General features: G+C 37.9%; 1 protein-coding gene and 1 pseudogene across 4 annotated transcripts in view; both read right to left on the minus strand.

The window, feature by feature from the left end:
* The window catches only part of LEPR (leptin receptor), a 91481-nt gene extending 70244 nt beyond the window's left edge, over nt 1-21237 (minus strand). The window contains exons 1-4 of one of the 4 annotated variants that reach the window (XM_043876766.1): nt 20795-21237; nt 20437-20481; nt 9572-9580; nt 372-427 (exon numbers count right to left, since the gene is read on the minus strand). In XM_043876766.1, coding sequence (XP_043732701.1) covers nt 372-411 — 40 coding nt within the window. In that variant the 5' untranslated portion in view covers nt 412-427; nt 9572-9580; nt 20437-20481; nt 20795-21237. The other 3 variants (XM_043876763.1, XM_043876765.1, XM_043876767.1) reach the window with 3 other exon arrangements.
* On the minus strand, nt 5928-6045 carry LOC122678406 (annotated as a pseudogene).
* Nucleotides 21238-23747: the final 2510 nt, after the last annotated feature.

The following is a 23747-nucleotide window of genomic DNA, read 5'->3' on the forward strand; positions in this document are numbered from 1 at the left end:
TGCAATCATCAAACAAATAAGTATATTAATTAACACTAACAAGAAAAGCTATGAGAATAAATTGAAAAACTGTTAAGCAGGAAAAAAACAGAATAGACAGACCAATTCTATTTTTGTGACTGGAGATATGAGTGTGTGTGGAGGAGGGAGGGCGGGTATGTTTCTGGAAGGATACCCATCACATTGTTTACAGGAGGTTGGGAAGAGTTTTCACTTTCACACTTCCATTTTTGTTTGGTTTGCATTTTTAGTCAAGGGCAAGAGAATTCCTAACTGGAAATGGGAAATTTAGTCAGCCATTAAACGAAACAACATCTTTAAGGGTGAAATCTCTACCTCACATATGGACATTTTACAAGCAAATAACTTACCCCAATGTAACAAAGCCACACAGAACTTTTGACAAATCATCTTCAGAGAAGTACACCTAAAAAACAGTAAATCTAAAACCAGTACACACACATTAAAAAAAAATGACATATACACAAGCCATCTATGGGAAAATATAAAAGGAAAAGGATTAAAATTAAGAATTCTTTAAATTGTAATCCAATAATAATACTCTGGATCAGTATCAGCATTTAACATGAATGTAAAACTGTAAGTTATAGGTTCATTCCTATGCACGTGCTATTTTATAGAGTTAAAACATAAGCAATACATTCATATATGGCTTAATCAAAAAAATGGCAATGTTCCTTCATGACATGACAAACCAGGACAGGTATCATAGATGAGACTGAATTTTTAGCTAAACAAAAGAAGCTTACAATGCCAGTTAAATATGTACAGCCCACCTAACATCATAAATATCACACTTCATTTGTGTATGTGTGTGTGCGCGCACTCAATTCTTAAATTCCTTTCATTTCCTAAAGTCTTTATTTTTACTGTGATACCACAAAGCTGAATGATTATAGTATAGGTAATGAACTGCATATTTATTTTCAATGAAGAGGAGAAACTTTTGCAATATGGTTTTGGAAACCCCTGTCGCAGAGTCGGGCATGACTGAAGTGACCTAGCTCACACACAATATTAACATTAGCAAGTTATCGGTAATTGAAGGAGAGTTTGATGGCTTCATACATGCAGATGATAAGGTTGACTTCAAACTTTCCCATGAATTCTATCCAATTTGAAATATACCACAAATAAGATTATTTTTACTACTATGTCATGAAATCGAATGAGAGTGTAATTTAAACATATTTAGCTTAGATTTATAAGGAAACATTAAAGGCTTTTGGTGTTCCAGTCTTTTTTATTATCTTATATTTGGGATTCAGTTCACTATATGAAAATTAATCTGAGGTAAAAAGCCCTGAACTAGGTATCAGAAGTCTTGGATGCCAATTGAGGCTCTTTTGATGAATCAGGTGTAGGACTTGGGACATCACCATTCTTGATCTCAGCTTCCTCATCAGACTGAAGAACAATCCCTACAATCCCTTTCAAAGCTGCTTATGATTCTGAGAGGCTTTAGTTTAAAACAGAAATCACAGCTTGATCACAAAGAATATTATAAAGTATTAAGCGAGAAACATGTCTTATAAATTGTATCTGAGAACCAGTAGCATGTGACAAGCAAACAGAAAAACATGCTTGTTTAGTTCACAATTTTAATAACTCTTAGGAAAAAGATGGTGAGTATGACCATTTGGTAGTCTGGTAAATTTGTTTGTCAGACAAACAAATTTTTTACCAGAATTTTGGTTTTTTACCAGAATTTTGGTTCTTTACACATTTGATCCCACAATGTATCTTAAGGATTTCTAGAAACCAATTCTGTGTGGCATCTTCATTATCTAATGCTATTAAATGTGTGCAAAGTCCTCCCAGCTTTTTTATGCTACCTCTTTCTGATACAACATTGTCTCATAGAATAAACCCAAAGGCAATGTCATAATCAGGGTATGTTGCAAATACACATATCACTAGACTAAGTGTTTTGACTGAGCTGACTAGTGACTAAGTAATTCAGTCCAATAATTGATTTGACTCACTTTAATTCAACTGATTCACTGAGTTAAGTGACCAATAGATCATATTGTTCTTCCTTACATAAGATAACCATTCTTTTATTTAAACACATTTGCATAATTAATTCCTCCCCAAGGTGGGAGGTGGGGAATAAGATCAAGTGATTCATAACCAACCAATAGCATTTCCAGAAAAACAGACTAAAGAGAAAATAATCAGTGAAATAATATAAGAAAATTTCCGAGAACTGATGAGACACAAGTCTTTAAACTGAAAAAAAAAAAAAAAATCTAGCAACTTCCAAGAAAAAAGAATGGAAAACAAAAATCCATTCCTAAACAATTTAAGAATTGCAGAGAGAAAAGAAGCATTTCTAGAGAAGAAAAAAAATCACCAAAGCAATGAAACCTAATTAAAACAAATGTTTCATCTCAAAACACTGAATTACAGGAAACTATCTAGTAATGACTGATGGAAAATTATTTGCAATTTAAAATTCTATTAGCCAATCAAGAAAGTATCCAAACAAAACAAATAAATTTTAAATAACACAATGACTTAGAAAATTTACATCCTGTGAATCTCTTTCTCGGAAGTAACTTTATGATGTATTCTGGCAAAATGAGAAGTAAATCAGGAAAGGACTGGGGATTCGGGATCCTGAAAAGCTTGACTACAAGCCAGTTGATGGCTCTGCAGTCTTGAGAATGACCTGTCCAGATAGCAGATGGAGTACAGGTGTCCCCTGAAAGGAAAAGGCCAGGATAACAGTGAGAATGGAAGGCAACTCAAAACATTCTACGATTCTGAAGCTGCAAAAATTTGAAAATAAAGCAAGAAATCAGAATAACACAAGGGAAAAAAGAAAGTCATAGTCTAAAATTGAAGCCACTGCCAAATAAGAATGAGTTCAAAATAGACTTCAAAACGAAGAATGGAATGGATTCCAAAAACATAAAGAGTGTGAGTAAAACACTGAAAATTAAGAATTAATAAATAAGACTCATAAATCTTCTCCCAAGAAGAAAAAATGAGCTAGCTGAAAAAAAGCTTTATAAAAAGTCCTGATTTAAATATGAACTGAAATAAAATATGGCACAATTTTAAGCAAATGCTGGAATTAATCCACTTGAAAGAAGGAAGATCCCTTTAACTTTGATTCTAGGACTATTCTCCATTGGGTGGCTTAGGAGTCATATTGAGCAAAATATGATTCTAGGACTCTTCTTGGTTCTGTGATGAATAATATTTACAGAGTTCTAAAAGCATTAATGCTGCTATTTATTGATTTTTCAACTTTTTGGCCTAATCAATAGACAAAAATGAAAGATTTAATTACAAATATTAAAAATAAATATCATCAATATTCTCACTGTACAGTTGTTAAAATTGGAGTAGTATAAAAAATTGGGGTGGTATAATTATAAAAGGAGAGATGGTGAGAAGGCAAAGGGTGGAAATAGCTCAACCTCTTGAAATAAGGAGTTAAGAGAAACTATCTATAGTGAATGAAGCAAAAAAAGGTTGTGGAATTTAAATGTAACCAATAAAAGATGTCAGAAAATTAATATAATTATAATGGAGGAGAGAGAAAGGTGAAATTAGTAAGATAAATTTCTTCCTACCATGGTATCTATTTAAAGATTATAAATGAAAAGAAAAAAAGTCAGTATAAGCATATTATTTAGCCTTACAGAGTTAGCCAAAGGAAAAGCTAAAACCAGAAATGGTTCAAGTCAGTTGTTCTCAAAACCAGGAATAACAAAGTGAAGGGAGTGGGGTAAACTGCGGTGCTTTATTACAGTAAGTTTCTGTAACTGTGTGCATGGATTATTTTCATGCAAACTTATTATTTTGTCCTTTTAATTAAATTAAAAGGTGCTATTGGATTTCAAAGAAAACAGCTACTAACAAAGTCCTAGGAGCTAATTAAAGGTTCACAGAAGTGGAATATTAGTAGAACTCCAAGAAATACAAAGGGAGAGAGTAGAGTCATATTTCTTTTAAGATTCACAATATTTTAACACTTCTGACACCAGGATCTTTGTTAAAATCAATGTCATCTTATAACCACTTATGGCTTGGTAGCAGCTGTGATCTAGTTGTCACTGACTGCATACATACAAACTGGAACACTTTCCTAATGACAGACTAGACAATTTTTAGCCATCAATATTTCAGTCAACAGACTTTAAAAACCTTTTAAGGAAGGAAGGAACATGAGCCCTGAGTATTGTCTGAAAACCTTCTGTGGACATCTTTTACTAAGATCAATATAGAGTCAGCATAAAATTTGCAAAATGGACAAACAAAAGAAAATCTCAGAAACCATGGTGAATCACTCTTCTATGAAGTTCAACATCACAAATAGTCTTGATAATCCAGAGAATGGTACCATTTAAGAAAATACTGACATCAACAACACTGCATTGAAAAGTGACTCAGCAAAACCAGATTCTGAATATGAAAAAGAATTCTTTAATGGATATCTTTTGACTTTTATTTTCCTTATGAAAGTGGTATGATATAAACAAAAATCTTTATCTAAATAATTCTAAAAGAGTTCTTTCAGTAGGTATAAATCTAAAATTCTAAATGATAAGAAAGCACTGTAAAATAAACAGGCAGAGTTTTTCCTTTCTACAAAAATGGTGGTATATCTTAGAAATCCACAATGTCTTAGATTTAAAGAATTACAACCAGAAAGAGTGGTAATTAGTAGAATCTGAAGATTACTCTTAATTTGGATAAATCATGACAGATTCCAGAGAGTAGTGAGGATTTAACTGCCCTTTGAAGAAGGAGGAGGAACATGAAGCATATCATAAGTATCATTTTTTAAAAAGGTTTTCCTACAGAACCTTTGAAAAGTTAAAACAAAGGTCAGCCAAAAGTATGGGTAAAAGACAATAGGAACTCCTGTGTTAAGAACTGATTTGCAAGTTCAGAATAATATTAGTCAACAGACCAAGAAACCCTTTTCCAGATGACTACTTTTTATAGAAAGAACATGTTTACATACTGTTTGCCCTGTGTGAAAAGCTTTTCTTCCCCAAAGCAGAGCTTTAACCAACAGTGTCACTGTAAAATACCCAGGTCACTAGAAAAATACTCAGCTACCTCCTGGGTAGTCATAATCCTAACAGATAACATCTTAACAATATAACTGGGCTTCCCAGGTGGTGCTAGTGGTAAAGAACCCGTTTGTTAACAGGAGACTTAAGAGATGTGGGTTTGATCCCTGGGTCGAGAAGATACCCTGGAGGAGGACACAGCAACCCACTCCTAACAGCAACTACAATTATCAGGTGCTTATTATGTATCTGCCAGTATGTTTTCTCTATGTGTTTATGCATAAACACATACACACACATGCGTGTGTACTATTTTTTCTCTTTCATCTCCTTCATGCTGAAACCAGTTTGGTTCAGAAATATTGTTGGTGCATACAGAAATCCAATTGTTTGATTATCTTCTAGGTTGAGACACCCAAATAACAGCTGCTAGTTAAAGTAAAATGAGAAAATATAATTCTGAGAAAAACTAAGTTGTCCTACGCCTTCACTAAACAGCTATTTGGTAACAGCTGTTCTTAAACATGAGTTCACATTTTTAAAGCCTATTATAATACCATTATAGATGCTCCAGATAATCTGTACTTGGCTCACATCTTTAGCTATTATCTAGCATAAACAGATAGAGCACTTATATATTTCCATAAACTTTATAGAAATTATTAGCCCCAGAGTAGAGTCAGTCAGTCAGTCTCTCTCTTCTCCTCATTCCCTCCCGTCCTCCTTTTCTCTGTATCTGTCTCACTCACTATTAAACACACACACACACACACACACATATATATATATACAGATTTTTAAGTCTGTGCTATTTCTGGATTTTCTAATTGGCAAAGACTAAAACTAATATCAATGCCACAATGCCCCTTTAGAGTGTCTTCAGCTGGGTCATTTTTATTTACCAGTCCATATTACCCTAGTTTGAATTAAAGAGGTCCATAGGTACCAGATACTACACTTGATCTTAGCCAAAAGGCCAAGAAGTGATCCAGTAGTCATGTATGGATGTGAGAGTTGGACTATAAAGAAAGCTGAGTGCCCAAGAATGGATGCTTTTGAACTGTGGTGTTGGAGGAGACTCTTGAGAGTCCCTTGGACTACAAAGAGATCCAACCAGTCAATCCTAAAGGAAATCAGTCCTGAAAATTCATTGGAAGGACTGATGCTGAAGCTGAGACTCCAATACTTTGGCCACCTGATGTGAAGAACTGACTCTTTGGAAAAGACCTTGATGCTGGGAAAGATTGAAGGCAGGAGGAAATGGGGATGACAGAGGATGAGATGGTTGGATGGCATCACTGACTCGATGGACATGAGTTTGGGCAAGCTCTGAGAGTTGGTGATGGACAGAGAAGCCTGACATGCTGCAGTCCATGGTGTTAAAAGGAGTCAGACACGACTGAGCGACTGAACTGATAGGTACCAGAAGGGGTTTCCCTGGTGGCTCAGCGGTAAAGAATCTGCCTGCAATGGAGGAGATGTGGGTTTGATCCCTGGGTCAGGAAGACCCCCTAGAGAAGGAAATGGCAACCCATTCCAGTATTCTTGCCTGGGAAATCCCATGGACAGAGGAGGCTGGCGGGCTACAGTTCATGGGGTCACAAAAGAGTAAGACACGACTTAGAGACTAAAACCATCACCACCACAGGTACTAGGAATTTTCACTAAAACAGTTCTCAAATGTGTGACTCTCTCCTTAAAGACCATCCACAGAGCACAGACAATGGTTCCCATAACCCTGTTCTCCCCTCAGCAAGTCTCCATGCTATGCTAAGCAGAGTCATAGCTTTAACCCAGTCCACTAGACCTAAAGACACCAAAACCAGGCAAAGACTGTCCCACACTGACAGTGGCCTGTATTCACTTCAGAAGAAACTCTATTGGTACCATAAAATTGTATAAGTGGGATGAATCTAGCCTAGCAGTTCTATGAAATAACAAGCAACTTGCTGACTTTTATTCAGTGAGAATCAATATCCACAAAAATTTCACATAGCCTACCTTAGACATATTGAGTGTTTGCAATCTGGAAAAGATTTTAAACTTACAAGTTCATAGCACTTAAATTTGACATTGATGTTTTACTACAAATTCAGCATTTCTGTGTATGGCATTTCTTACAAACACGAAATCTCACTTTAATCACACGTTTAAGCTCAGAAATATGGTTTTAAGAGTTACAAGAACATTACAGCATACTAACACATATATATGGAATTTAGAAAGGTGATAACGATAACCCTATATGCAAAACAGAAAAAGAGACACAGAAATACAGAACAGACTTTTGAACTATGTGGGAGAATGTGAGGGTGGGATATTTCAAAAGAACAGCATGTATACTATCTATGGTGAAACAGATCACCAGCCCAGGTGGGATGCATGAGACAAGTGCTCCGGCCTGGTGCACTGGGAAGACCCAGAGGAATCGGGTGGAGAGGGAGGTGGGAGGGGGGATCGGGATTGGGAATACATGTAAATCCATGGCTGATTCAAAGAATAAAAAAATAAAATAAAATAAAATAAAATAAAATAAATTAAAAAAAAAAAAAAAGAGTTACAAGAGTGGATATTTCTGGTTTTCATTTTAAAGCCAACAGGAAGCATGAGGATAACCATAAGTCAGAACTACTGATAAAGGTTGTTAAACACATAAATATGTATTTTTAAACATCTCCTTAATAATACCCTATAGAAACAGAAATATAACTGAAGAGAATCACTCCAAGTTAATGAAAGCTTCCATTCAGCAGGAATATATACTAATTTTAAATGTATACATATAGTATAACTTTAAAATAACATATGCTTATTACAATGTAGCTTCAAAGTACATTGATACATGGTGAAAACTCAGATTACCACAAGGAAAACAATAGATATCCACACATATGGTAGAAATTTTTAATACCTTCTCCTTAAAGAATGAATAGATGGGGAAGGAAATGGCAATCCACTCCAGTATTCTTACCTGGGAAATCTTATGTACAGAGGAGTCTGGCAGGCTACAGTCCATGGGGTTGCAAAAGACTCCAACAAGACTTAGTGACTAAATAATAAAATGATTGTGTGCTAAAGTTAAGTTTTTAAGTGCGTGCATTTGAACTGATAAAACAAATTTATATCAATTGATGTATAGAAACAAACAAATAGAACAGCAAACATAAATATGTGAGGGTATATGAGACTGAAATAGTATTAACAAATGACATTGGAACAAAAACATTAACAAATTTGACATACATTGAACTCAGCTCCTCCAAACTGTAGTTGGCACATTATTTTTAATCACCAGTGGGGTGTTTACAAAAACTGATCACGTACAAAGACATAAGGCAAGTTACAAACAAATCCAAAGACTAAAATCATACAGATACAGACCACATTCTCTGTCCACAGTGTTTTTAAGGCAGGAAAAAAATAACAAAAATATAACTACACAAATGCCATATATTAGGACAATAAGAAAAATTGGTTTTGGTAATCTACAGGGCAAAAAAAGATATAATCAAGATCAAAATACATTTTAAACTTATGATAATGAAAAAGGCATCTCAAAACTTAATTTCACGCAGATAAAGCAGTATTGACAGGAAAACTCAAAGTCAGAAAGAAACATCATCCTTAATGTGAGATGATATATTCTGTGAGCGCTTCAAATCAACATTATACCTGAGGTCCTACGCAAGGCAGAAAGAGAAGTAGGAAAAGATTAAGGATTATAAAGAAAGAAACAAAACTGCCATTACTCATGAATGACAATAGAAGTGGACAATTCCAAAGTATATGTAAATTGTTCAACTTAGTTACAAAATTTATCAAGATTGCTGGTGAAAAACATAAAACCAAGTGTTTTAACACTTCCCAACTTCTTATATGAGGCCAGTATCACTCTGACACCAAAACGAGACAAAGACATCACAATAAAAGAGACTACAGACCAATATCTCTGATGAATATAGATGCAAAAAATACTAGCAAACCAAACCCTTCAATGTATAAAAAGGATTATACACTGTAATCAAATATGATTTACCTCAGAATTGCAAGTTTCATTTAAAATATGAAAATCAATGTTTGATCAATCATAATAATACAATAAAAGACATGACAAGTCAATAGCAAAAGCATTTGACAAATTCCAATGCTATTTCATGACAAAAACATTCAACAGGACATAGAACTTCTCCAACTTGATAAAGCTGCATGTGAATAACCCACAGCTAACATCATTATTGCTGCTGTTGCTTAGTCACTAACTCTTTGCGATCCCATGGGCTGTAGCCCACCAGGCTCTTCTGTCCATGGAATTTCACAGGCAAGAGTACTGGAGTGGGTTGCCATTTTCTTCTCTAAGGGATCTTCCTGACCCAGGGATAGAACCCACTTCTCCTGCTTGGCAGGCAGATTCTTTAGCACTCAACCACCAAGGAAGCCCTGGCTGACATCATACTTAATGGTAAAAGACTGATCACTTCCTTGCTAAGTGAGCAGGATCAGATAACGTTACTCACCTGTACTTTCTATTCAATTAGAGGTTTCAGCCGGGGCAATTGAGCAAGAAAAAGAAATAGAAAACATCTAAATTAGAAAGAGAGAAGTAAAACTATCTCTATTCCCAAATGACATGATCTTATATGTAGAAAATACTAAGGAATTCACACACAAAAAATATTTTTGTTGTTGTTCAATTATTAAGTCATGTCTGACTATTTGCAACCCCAGGAACTGCAGCATTCTAGGCTTCTTGTCCTTCACTATTTCCCAGAGTTTGTTCAAACTCATGTCCATTGTGTCACCAAACCAACTCATCCTTTGTCACCCCTTCACCTTCTGCCCTCAATCTATCCCAGCATCAGGGTCTTTTCCAATGAGTTGGCTCTTGGCATCAGGTGGCCAATGTACTGTAGCTTCAGCACCAGCCCTTCCAATGAATATTCAGGGTTGATTTCCTTTAGGATTGACTGGTTTGACCTATTTGCTATCCAAGGAACCCTCAAGAGTCTTCTCCAGCACCATAATTCAAAAGCACCAATTCTTCAGTGCTCAGTCTTCTTTATGGTCCAACTCTCACATCCATACACGACTACTGGAAAAACCATAGCTTTGACTAGATGGATCTTTGTTGCAAAGTAATGTCTATGCTTTTTAATATACTGTCTATATTTGTCATACCTTTTCTTCTAAGGAGCAAGTGTCTTTTAATTTCATAGCTGCAGTCACCATTCACAGTGATTCTGGAGCCCAAGAAAATAAAATCTGTCACTGCCTCTCCTTTTTCGCCATCTATTTGCCATGAAGTGATGGGACGAGATGCCACAATCCTAGTATTTTGAATGTAGAGTTTTAAACCAACTTTTTCACTCTCCTCTTTTACCCTCAAGAGGATCTTTAGTTCCTCTTCACTTTCTGCCATTAGAATGGTATCATCTGCATATCTGACACTGTCAATATTTCTCCTTGCAATCCTAATTTCAGTTTGTGATTCATCCAGCCCAGCATCTCACATGATGTACTCTGCATATAAGTTAAATAAGCAGGGTGACTATACGCAGCCTTGACATACGCCTTTCCCAATTTTGAACCAGTCCATTTTTCCATGTGCAGTTCTAACTGCTGCTTCTTGACCTGCATACAGATTTCTCAGGAGCCAAGTCAGGTGGTCTGGTATTCCCATCTCTTTCAGAATTAACCAGTTGTTGTGATCCACACAGTCAAAGGCTATAAGGTAGTCCATGAAGTAGATGTAGATATTTTACTGGAATTCCCTTGCTTTTTCTATGATCCAACAGATGTTGGCAATTTGTTCTCTCGTTCCTTCGTCTTTTCTAAATCCAGCTTGTACATCTATAAGTTATTGGTTCATGTATTGCTGAAGCTTAGCTTGAAAAATTTTGAGCATTACCTTGTTAGCATGTGAAATAAGTACAACTGTGTGACAGTTTGAACATTCTTTGGCATTGCCCTTCTTTGGGACCAGAATGAAAACTGACTTTTTCCAGTTCTGTGGTCTCTGCTGAGTTTTCCAATTTGTTAACATACTGAGTGTAGCATTTTAACAGCATCATCTTTTAGAATTTTATATAGCTCATCTAGAAATCCATCACTTCCACTAGCTTTGTTCACAGTAATATTTCCTAATGCCCACTTGACTTCAGACTCCAGGATGTCTGGCTCTAGGTGAGTGACCACACCATCATGCTGTTCAGATCATTAAGACCTTTTCTGTATAGTTCTGTGCATTCTTGCCACCTTTTCTTAACCTCTTCTGCTTCTGTTAGATCCTTGCTATTTCTGGATACGTTCAGCAAGGTTGCAGAATACAAAATCAATACACAAAAATCATTTCTATTTCTGTGCATTAGCAATGAACAATCTGAGATAAAATTAAGAGACAATTCCATTTCCTATAGCATCAGAAAGAATTAAATACTTAGGAACATTTTCAACAAAAGAAGTGCAATTATTTATACAATGAATACTATAAAACATCATTGAAAGAAATTAAAGAATACCTAAATGAATGGAAAAACACCCCATGTTCACAAACTGAAAGAACTTTTATTAAGATGGTAATACTTCCAAATTTGGTTCAATATAATCCCTTCAAATTTGTAGTGACATTTTGTATTGACATTGACAAGCTGATTCTAAAATTCATATGTATTCACAAGAGAATAGCTAAAACAATATTGAAAAAGAAGAACAAAGTTGGAGGATTCAGTTCTGATTTCAAAATTTGCTTCAAAGCTACAGTAATCAAGACAATCAAACTAAAACCATGGCATCCGGTCCCATCACTTCATAGCAAATAGATGGGGAAACCATGGAAACAGTGACAGACTTTATATTCCTGGGCTCCAAAATCACTGCAGATGGTGACTGCAGCCATGAAATTAAAAGACGCTTGCTCCTTGGAAGAAAAGCTATGACAAACCTAGGCAGCATATTAAAAAGCAGAGACATTACTTTGCTGACAAAGATCTGTCTAGTCAAAGCTATGGTTTTTCCAGTAGTCATGTATGGATGTGAGAGCTGGACTATCAGGAAAGCTGGGGGCTAAAGAATTGATGCTCTTGAACTGTGGTGTTGGAGAAGACTCTTGAGAGTCCCTTGGACTGCAAGGAGATCCAACCAGTCCATCCTAAAGGAAATCAGTTCTGAATAGTCATTGGAAGGACTGATGCTGAGGCTGAAACTCCAGTTCTTTGGCCACCTGATGTGAAGAACTGACTCATTGGAAAAGACCCTGATGCTGGGAAAGATTGAAGGTGGGGGAAGGGGACGACAGAGGATGAGATGGTTGGATGGCATCACTGACTCACTGGACATGAATTTGAGCAAGCTCCAGGAGTTGATGATGGACAGGGAAGCCTGGCATGCTGCAGTCGATGGGGTCACAAAGAGTCGGACACAACTGAGCAACTGAACTGAACTCAACTCAACTGAATCAAGACAACGTGGTATCTCATAAAAGGACAGAAATAGAGCAATGGAATAAAGCTGAGAGTCCAGAAATAAATCTTTACATTTTTAGCAAAATGGTTTTTAACAAGACATCTAGATATGAGGAAAGAATGGTCCTTTCAAAAAATGGTGTTATGACAAGTAGATATCCACATGTAAAAGAAAGAAATTGATCCTTTCCTTCATTCTATATATTCAAAGTAATCAAAAACCCAAATATAAAAGCTAAAACCATAATATTCTTATAAGTAAAACATAAAAGTAAAACTCTTCAACCCTGAATTAGGTAATGGCTTTTTAGATATGACACAAAAATTAAGTATAAAAATAGACAAACTAGACTTAATTAAAACTTAGAACTTTGGGGCTTCAAAGGATACCTCAAATAAGTGAGAAAACCCACAGGATGGGAGAAAATATTTGAAATTCTGTATCTTAAAAGAGATCATACACTATATAAAGAACTATCATAACCATCACAAAAATAGACAAGCAATCCAATTAATACACAGGCAAAGAATATTTCTCAAAAAAGATATATAAATATCTTTTCATGGCCAACAAGTACATGAAAAAAATGCTCAAGATCATCAGTCATCAGAAAATGCAAGTCAAAACCATAATGAGTATCACTTCACATTCACTATGATAGCTTAAAATTCTGGATGGTAACAAGTGTTGACAAGGAGGTGGAGAAATTGAAACCCCTGTTAATACACTGCTGGTGGGAATATAAAATGTTGAAAACTGCTTTGGAAAACAGGCAGATTTTCAAATGTTAAACATGTTGCCATATGACTGAGCAATTCCACTCCTAGGTATATACCCAAGAGATGAAAACATATGTTCACACAAAAACTTATATGCAAATATTAGTAACAGCACTATTCATAATAGTCAAAAAGTGGAAACTACCCAAATATTCATCAACTGATGAGTGAATGAACAAAATGTGGTGTATCCATATAATAAAATATTCAGTTCAGTTCAGTTCAGTCTCTCAGTCGTGTCCGACTCTTTGCGACCCCATGAACCGCAGCATGCAAGGCCTCCCTGTCCATCACCAACTCCCAGAGTCCACCCAAACCCAAGTCCATTGTGTCGGTGATGCCATCCCACCATCTCATCCTCTGTTGTCCCCTTCTCCTCCCACCCTCAATCTTTCCCAGCATCAGGGTCTTTATTATTTGGCCATAAAAAGAATGAAGCACTTCCATGGAATCATGTTTTTAATGTAGACCCCAAGAAAATATTCTTTTATGATTAAAAAAAAAGAATGAAGTACTGATCAGCATGAATAAATGAAGTACTGATACAGCATGGATAAATCTTAAAAATAGCATGCTAAGTGAAAGAATCTGTTCACTAAAGGCCTTATGATTTTATTCATATAAACTGTCCAGAATAGGCAATCCATAGACACAGAAAGTAAATCAATAATTTCCAGTGATCAGAGAAGGGAGCATAGGGAGTGACTGCTAAGGGGTATGGGATTGCTTTTGGGGATGATAATAATGCTTTAAAATTAAATAGTGGTGATGGTTACATAACTGTGTTCATGTACTAAAAACCAGTGATTTGTATACTATAAAAGGATGAATTTTATGATATATGAATTATAGTCCAATAAAGCTATTGTTTTTAAAATACTTTTAGAGGTCAAGTTTATTTCTCTATAGCAGTAGCAAAAAGACAATGAATTGTTTGAAAAGATACCATTTAAGATAATCTCAAAAATATGCAGTTTCTGTGAATGAACAGAACAAGATGTTCAAGGACTCTTAAGAGAAAAATTATACTATTATAATATTATTATAATATTGTCATGTTAGAGAAGATCTAAATATATTGAGAGACAGTCATGTATTCTAAAACTGAATATTTACAAAGTATCAATTTCCTTTTAATTGTTTATAGACTCAAAACAATATCAATGGAATCTCCATTAAATTCCTAACAAACTTTTTAGAACTTGATAAGCTGATTTGAAAAACATATATGTAAAGATAAAGGGCCAAGAAATGCTAAAGCACTCCTGAAAAAACTGGACCAAGAGGGAGGATTTACTCCCCCATTTACCAGATAGCAAGACAATTTAAACCTATGGTTATTACAGAAAGAGACAAAAAGAACAAATACAAAGCTCAGAAACAGACCCACACATATGTCAACACTTGGTATTTGAAAATATCAATAATAAGTATTTGTTGTTTTAAGCCACTAAATTTGGGGGTATCTCATTAACACAAAAATAGATAACAATAATCGCCTTTATTTTTCCTTTTGGCACAGAAGATTAACCTTCCCTGTCTCCTTGAAGTTAGGACTTCTTTTGCATCTAAAATGTGAGTACAAATCATTCATGTCACTTCTAGATGGAGGCATTTAAAGTTAGTTCACAATTATCCACAATTTTCTTCATACTACATCAACTGGAAAAGTCCTATGTTCCAGATACAGAATGATAGCAGTTTCCTGAATTTAGACTTCTAAGTTTCTGAAACTAGTTGTGCTGGAGAGATGTCCTAAACCAGAGGAAACTTTACTTGAATGACAGGTAAATCTTGATCACATTAAGTCAATGAGATTTGGAGATAATTTGTTACCAAAGCATAACCTAGTCTATTTTTACAGATACTAGGCTCCATCTCACTAGTAATTAAAGAAACAAAAGGCAATTAGATAATACATACCCACCAGATGGGCAAAAATTAAAGTTTCTGATAACACTAAATTTTGGCAGAGATGTAGAGGAATGAAAGTAGGAATATAAATGGGTAGAAACATGCTGGGAAAGTATGGCATTATCTAATAAAGCTGATATCTGCAAGCCCTGTGATATAGTAATTTGACTAGGAGTTTTTTACTCTAAAGACACAGAGGACAAGATGGTTTGATGACATTATCAACTCAACAGACATGAGTTTGAGCAAACTCCAGGAGATAGTGAAGGACAGGGAAGCCTGCATGCTGCAGCCCATGGTGTCACAAAGAGGCACTGAGCAACTGAACAACAAAAAGAAACTCCTACATCTAAGCACCACGACACTTGGAGAAGAAGAATCATAGGTGGTTTATTTATGACAGTAAAAGAAAGAAAGGGAGGGAGGGAAGGAAGGAAAGGAGGGAAGAAGAGAGGGAGAAGAGAGAAAGCAGAAGGAGGAGAGAGGGGGAAGGGAGGAGGGACAGGGAGGGAGGAAGGGAGAAAAAAAGAAAAAGGAAAGAAGGAAAGAAAAAAGGGAGAAAGGGAAGGAGAGGGTAGAAATGATCCAAATATCCTTAATCACAATGAGTAAAAAATAAAAAGTATTATATTCATAAAACAAAATATATCCAATAATAAAAATGAACAGTCACTGTCAGCAACAGCATTCAGTCAACAACAAAAAAGTTAGTAAGTGCCCCTTACATGCTGGCTCTGTTTCAGGTACTAGGGATACAACAGTGAATAAATTCTAATAAATTCTAATTCTGCACTCTAATAAAAATAAGACAGGAAAAAAATGATTAATAATAAGTCAGTAAGTATTTTTAAATGTTGTAAGAACATGAGGAAAAGCTAAGGAAGGGGAAAGTGTTTTGCAAGGTAAGATGTGCAATTTAAAATATGATGACCAGAGTAGACCTCATTGAAAAGGAGACAACTGAACAAAAATTGGAAAGAAGTGAAAGTAACAGATTAAGTCACGTGGCTATCTGGGAGAAGAGCATCCCAGTCAGAGCAAAGATGGTCTCTGATATACTCAAAGAATAGCAAGGAGACCAGTGTGGCTGGAACTGAGTGAATAAGAGCAACAGCAAAGAAAATGAGATCAGATAGATAGAAGGAAGAGGAAAAAAATAGATAGCACTTTGTAGGTAATTCTAAGCAACATTTGAGATTGGAGATTCTGGAGGAAAAAAGTGACATGATCTGCAACATGTTGTAAGCAGAGCTCTGATTACAATTTGAGACTGGATTATGGAGGGGAAAGGATGAAAGCAGGGAGACCAGTGAGGAAGTCCTTACAAAAATCCATGTGGGACATGATGGCAGCTCAGATTTGGATGGCAGCCATGGAGGTGATGAGAGTAACTATATTCAGGAATTATTTTGAAGATAGACCAAAGAGGACTTCCTGACATAGTACATCTAAGATATGAGGGAATGGGAGATATCAAAGATGACTCCCAGGTTTGGGCCTGAACAACATGAAGGATGAAGATAGGAAAGGCTGCAGAAAGGGCTTGGGTAAGATGAAGATTCCATTTGGAGCATGTTGAACTGGAGATGTCTGCTAGACATCCAAGTGGAAATGTTAAGCAGGCAAGTCTTTAGACACAGAAGTCTAAAGTTCAGGGAGATAACTCAAAGTTTCACCTATCATTTTGGAGTCATCAGTGCACAAATAAAGAGAGTGCATGAAATCATCAAAGAGTGTAGGCAGAAAAGAACTCCCAAGGACTAGAGCTGAAGACAATCTAAGGTTAAAACCTCTGAGAGCAGAAGAGAGACCAGCAAAGGGGACAGAAAGTAATGGCTAGGGAAGAAGCAGGAAAAATCAAGACTACATGGTGTCCTGGAGGCCAACAAGGAAATATCACAAAGAGCAAACGGTGATAACTGACAATGCTACCAACAGGTGACGTAAGATCAAAGGTGACAACTGACCACTGAATTTGGGAAAGGTGATGTCACCAGTGACAGTGGGCAGAGTACTGAAAGCAAGAGTGACAGAAGTAGGTTTAAGAGAGAATGTGAAAAGGGAATCAAATGATAGGGAATATAGACATCTCTTTTTAAAAGTTAATGCTTTAAAAGGGAGAGGAAATGGCTTTGTCTCAAAAACATGATGTTAAGCAAGAGAATCTATGAAAGGATGCCTCCTGTGTGCATATAATTTTTTAAATAAAAGGAAAATTGTGATTAGGAAGGAACAAGCAAAAAGGTTCTGGGTATTGGCATGTTCTCTTATTTGTATGGTGAATAATGAGTATTTGCCTTGAATTACCTGTTACAATTAAAAAGCAGTTACAATTACAAACCAGTCCATCCTAAAGGAAATCAGCCCTGAAAATTCATTGGAAGGACTGATGCTGAAGCTGAAATTCCAATACTTTGGCCACCTGATACAAGAACTGACTCACTGGAAAAGCCCCTGATGCTGGGAAAGATTGAAGGCAAGAAGAGAAGGGGATGACAGCGGATGAGATGCCTGGATGGCATCACCAACTCAATGGACATGAGTTGAGCAGGCTCCAGGAGTTGGTGATGGACAGGGAAGCCTGGCGTGCTGCAGTTCATGGGGTCACAAAGAGTCGGACACAACTGAGCAACTGAGCTGATTGGTTACAGTGATTTGCTATATTATTTGTAAACCAGTACCAACATTTGTTTTATGTACTCTTCTCCCTGTATACGTCATAGTTCAAAATATTTACAGATTAATAAGATCATGTGTGTGAAAAGACAACAAGTAATATCACTATGGAGTTACAGAAATTTTAAAAAATACTTGAGGAGGAACACTTCAAATTATAACCAGACCAAATTTGAACTGAAACGCCAAAAGGTTATATGTACTAGGTCTGTCCAGGAGGTGAACATTTGTAATTTAATTAAAAATGGAATTTGTAAATCACATAAAAATATTAAAAGAATTAGAGCAGACAGTAAGCCCTTTTCTTCATTTTTAACTCCACAGGACATGTTTTTTAGTATGCATTTGGCTCTCAGTATGAAAAATGCAGTACAGTATCTGCCAAGGCAATTCTTTCCTTTCTCTGGAGATTTTTTAAGTTCTATTTCTAAGACCCCCTTGGGATACTGCCCTTCACAAACACAAACCTTTTAGTTATATAACAGTGATCTAACTGAAGACACGGCTGTTTTCTCTCAGTAATTTCATTACAAAAGAGAAGTAGAGCTTCTGCCAACTAGAATGGCTCTCCCAAACCATGAATGAGTTGGACTGTGAGCAGATCCATCCACTGTTTTTAGTTGTTTTCCAAGAGACTGGAAGCCAGGATATTTGAGTTCTACTACTCTCTGTTCATTCAACAACCAATTTCCTTAACTCATTGGGTATCTCTTTCAAAGGCGATGATCATCTACTTCACCAGAGACTATGATGGAAGACAAATGCCTGAATAATTGATGGCACTTCCAGTCCAAAGGTGAAAAGGCAAGGAAAATAAATTTAAATGTGTTTATAAAAGAGTAGGTGCATACTAAATCACTTCAGTCAAATCCGACTCTTTGTGAGTCTATGAACTATAGCCCACCAGGCTCCTCTGTCCATGGGATTTTCCAGGCAAGAATACTGGAGTAGGTTGCCGTGCCCTCCTTCAAGGGATCTTCCTGACCCAGGGAACTACCCATCATCTCATGTCTCCTGCACAGGCAAGCAGGTTCTTTATTGCTAGAGCCACCTGGGAAGCCCTCATAAAAGACTGCCTCAAATTTATTCCACTCTTCCAAACAGAATAAAGAGCATGTGCAGCGTGTGAGCACGTTATTTTATTTTAGATCAACACCACCAAAAAGAGCCACAGACATTTATAAACCTATCCTAACTACTGATGGCTAAGCCTCAAATAGTTTTGAATTACAAGTAACAACAAAAGCTATCCTAACATTCTGTCTGCTAAAACAAGTCAACAGTTGGTTGTTGTCTGCTTTTTATCAAAAGGAAATAAAAATATCAGTGACACTTTATAGTACACACTTCCTGTACAACTTTGTGTGTGTGTCAATTCTTAATTTCTAGCTTATCTGTTTAGTTAACCTCTGCTATTTTTCTGGGATTCATTCCAAGGCAACTAAAATCCATTACTAAAATTGGCATCTATGCTATTGAGCTTAATTTCGGACAGGCTCTAAAGTGTTCTGAAACCAATTTTTAATATTCTGCACACAATGTCATGCTAAAAAGTAACAAACACTGTTCAAGAACAGAAACTGACAGGAAAGCTGCAATTTTTGGTGTCCTCCAAAACAATTTTTATTTCCTCCAAATATACCATACTGAAAGTAAATAGGTACTATGCTAAAGCCACATGTTTTTGTTGCAGTGTTGCAAATATTAACTTCAAGTTGAATATGATTCTTTAAGCTAGACTGAAAGATGATCTAAATATTACATATAAACTATATGTTTCTAAGCTAAAAAAGTGTTTTTCTCTTCAAATTTTGGTTGAAAAGCCTTAAACGCATAAACCATAAGTGCCTATTACAAAAAAATGCCAAGATCAATACAGATTTTTTTTTTAATTTCATGAAATTATAAACTTAGTAACGTTCGCAAATGTTAAAAAGTCAGAGAGTTATAAATTTTTAAGCTGGGAAACCTCTTAGATATTATCAAGAGACCCTCAGAACTGTAATCCAACCCTCTAACTTGACAGATGAGGAAACGGAGGCGGAAAGAGGTTAAATGAACAACAGCTGTCAGGGTAAATATAAATCATACCAAAAGCCAGATTTTCTGGCTCCCAGTCCAGAGCTCTGAAAGAGCATTTGTCTCAACATACTTTAATACTTGAGGAAATGAAGGTTAACAGAGGACACTCGAGGCAGCCCCTCAATATAATGAACCCCCTCTGGCTTAAAAGAGCCAGTTTCCTCTTGTCCTTGCAAACCCAAGTTCTAGAAATAGCACCCCAAATAACGACTTTCTCACATGGCCTCATCCTACCTGGGGTTTCCAAAGTGATTCCTCAGCTGGGTCTCTTTTTCTCACACCTACAAGTTCCTTTAAATAAGTGCTTTGGTTGGGATTGGGTTTTGTCGTTTTGTTTTGCTCTATTAATATGCTTGGGGAGAGCTTAGATGGTGGAAACAGAAGCTCTGGGCTAAACCACCCCTACAGCACATTTTTTCTTTTGTCATCCAAACCAACAAATCTTTCCTCCTCCGGGCCCCAGGGCTTACTGGTTTCCGTCGCAGTCCCTTCAGTTTCCAAAGTAGCGAGGAGACCTGGAAAAGAAGTTGGCCGGATGGCAAGTCCTTTCGGGGGCGCCGGGCAGGTTCGCGCCCAGGCTGGGCCGAATGCCCTCGGCCGCGCGCCCCGATGCTCCTCGCCCAGGGTTACTCCGGGGCGCCTGCCCGAGGGAACGAGCGTCCCCGCCGACCCTCCGGTGACGCCGCCGGACCCGCCCCGGCCTCTTGGCCCCCAGGTGGCTCGCGGCTCCGGCCGCCCGCGCGCGCGCCGCCCGAGCGCCTGGCTCCTCGCCCGGCCAGGTGCAGGAAGAGGGAGCGGTGGGGGGGCGGAGAGAGGGTGGGATCCCACCTCGAGGCCCAGGTCCCAGCCAGGCGGAGGCGAAGATGACGGCGGCGCGGGGCTCGGACACCTGCGTGGCTCGCGCTCGGACGGCCGTGGGCTCCGCGGTGGGCCGGCTCCAAAGTCGTCGCGGAAGGTGCCGGGAAGCTCTCTGGGGAGAGGAGGCAGCGGAGTGTGGAAGGAGGGGCCGAGCGGGAGCGGAGGGAGAGGCGGGAGTCGGAGGAGAGAGGTCGGGGCAGAGCCGGGTGGCCGCCTGCGCGCCCAGCGCCCTCCGCCACCGCTCCCCGGGCCGGAGGAGCGGCCCCCGAGCCGCCAGGGCGGCCGCGTAGGTGACGGGGGTGGCAGCGGGGATGCGGCTGCCCCTGGCGGCGGGCACGAGGAGGAAAAGCGAGGAGTTTGGAAAGAAGGAACCCCTGCCCGCAGGGAAGCCTAGAGGCCAGGCAAACCCACGAGAAAGGTGGCACCGCTACTTTACCCAACAGTCAGCTACCGTGCGGACACTGAACCGCGACTCTCAGACCCTGGGCTGGGCGTTGGGATTCCCTCTGTCCCTCCTACTTCCAGACTTCCGGGCCTTTGGACATGAGGTGTGCAGAATGCTACAGTAAAGATCCCTATAACTGAGGGGAGTGGGAAAGAAAAGCGAAATGGAAAGATCAGAAGTGGTCAGGTAGTGAGTTTCCTGTCACCAAGAATGATTCAACCAAGCACTTTGGTCATGCTTGTCAGGAAGACATGATTCTTTTCAATCTTGAAATTCAATGGCGTATGAGGTAGTAAGTTTAAAAAAATCCGTCCTTGACCAGTGTGATTCCAACCCCAAAGTAATAAGCACTTTTTTGTTCTCCACTCAAAGTGTTCACTCACTGATTTGTTTATTTATTAATACATTTTTTGTTGAGACCCTACAGAGTGACGCACAACATGCTAAGTGCAGTTACCATGTTCCTTGAACTTGAAGCTATGACAAGCAAGTATTCATCTAATTACCAATTGTGATGAGTATATGAAGGAAACCAACAGAGTGTGGAAGAAAGAATAAAAGGGAGTAGACTACTCTAGGTTGGGTGAATGGCTCATTTTCAAAGGTCTCTGGAAATGAACTTGCGTAACACCCTCACAGGATCATCAGAGACACAGACAACTTAGCCCAGAGACCGGTAGAGCCAGGAGCAATGCCTCCCTGCTCCCAGACCCAGCCTCTTACTTGGCCAACGCCTGGAGCTTTGTAAATGGAACTTTCCCCAGAGAGGAATATCCTCCCAGGACCACTGTCACTTTAATGGAGACAAACATTTTCACTGGATGAAAACAAGAATTAGAGTAGAGATACTGGCTTCCCCAAATTGTTGCAAAATAAAACAATACAACAGAATCCTAAATTATTTGATATGAACTAGCATTTTAGTTTTCTAGGATTGCCTTAACAAATGACCACAGACTCGATGCTTAATATACCAGAAATGTATTCACTGTTCTGGAGGCCAGAAGTCCAAAGTCAGGGTGTTATCAGGTCCATACTCCTCCCAAAGCCTTAAGAGAGAATCCTTCCTTTGCTCATTCAGCTTCTGGTGGCTCCAGACCTCTATTGGCTTACAGCTAAATCTCTCCAGTCTCTGTCCATCTTCACATGGCCTTCTCCTCTGTATCTGTGTCTTCTTCTCTGTCTCCTGTGAAGACAGTTGTCTTTGGATATGGAAACCATCCAGATGATCAGGATGATCCCAACTCATCTTCACTTGGGACTTCCCTGGCAGTTCAGTGGTTAAGAAGCCGCCTTCCAACGCAGGGGATGTGAATTCGATCCCTGGTCCAGGAACTAAGATCCCACATGTCTTAGAGCAACGAAGCCCTCGTGCAGCAACTAGAAGACCCAGCATAGTCATGCATACACACATACACACACACACAGGTGTTTACCTATTTGCTCAGCAAAGACCCTTTTCCAAATAAGGTCACAGGTACTGGAGTTTAGGATGTGGACATATGTTAGGGAGAAGCCACCACTCAACACACTAAAACTAGTTAACTAATAGATACCAAAATTATTGTCTACTGTGGTATCACAGTATCATTCGAGGACCACCATTTAAAACTGTATCAATACTAAGTATAATGAATTATTGTACTGTGAAATGCTAAAATTAAGTGTCATTAAACTTGGGTTCATGAGGAATAACTGTTGTAAGGAAAAGAAGTTCAAAGGCCCAAGCCTTTATTTCATGTTTGAGTCACAGGCAATATTTGAAAGCCAAGCATAGATTCACCTTTGTTAAATTAATATATAAATACATCCCACATCCATATATATGGATTTCTGATACTGTGATTCAATACTGAATGTCTGCAAGGCAGCAAGCTCTGAGTCATGAGCTCCTATGGAGCTTACAGTCTAGGTTAGGGGACACATTTGAATCTCATTTCCTCTGGCACCATGTCTGATGCATATCTGAAGCTTGATAAAGAGTTTGTTGAATAAATAGATGAGTAAAAATAAATCACTACCAATCAACTAAGCAATTATCACCACAGTGAAAAACATCTCCATAATAAGAAGATAGGATTTACTATTGCGAAACAGATTAACGCCCTGACTCATTCAGTATTTTCCTAAGTGAAGGAAAAAATCCCTAAAAAGAAATCTTTGATTTAAAAAAGAACATAACGAGATCACCTATCTCATCTTTAAAAAAAAAAAAATCATTATATGACTATTTACACAGATACAAATCCTGCTGGGAACAATCATAACTGAAGTCATAGTTAAAATGAATAAAATGGTTTGTCCAAGTATCTTGGTTGATAGTTTCAACTATTAATTTCATTATACTGATGCATCACTTCTTTTTTTTTCTTTTTTGATTATATACATGTTTTAATGCCCTTCTCCCAAATCGTCATACCCTCACCCTCTCCCACAGAGTCCAAAAAACTGTTCCATACATCTGGGTCTCTTTTGCTG

Source organism: Cervus elaphus, chromosome 20 (genome assembly GCF_910594005.1).
Source record: "Cervus elaphus chromosome 20, mCerEla1.1, whole genome shotgun sequence".
In the NCBI taxonomy this organism is placed as follows: domain Eukaryota; kingdom Metazoa; phylum Chordata; class Mammalia; order Artiodactyla; family Cervidae; genus Cervus; species Cervus elaphus.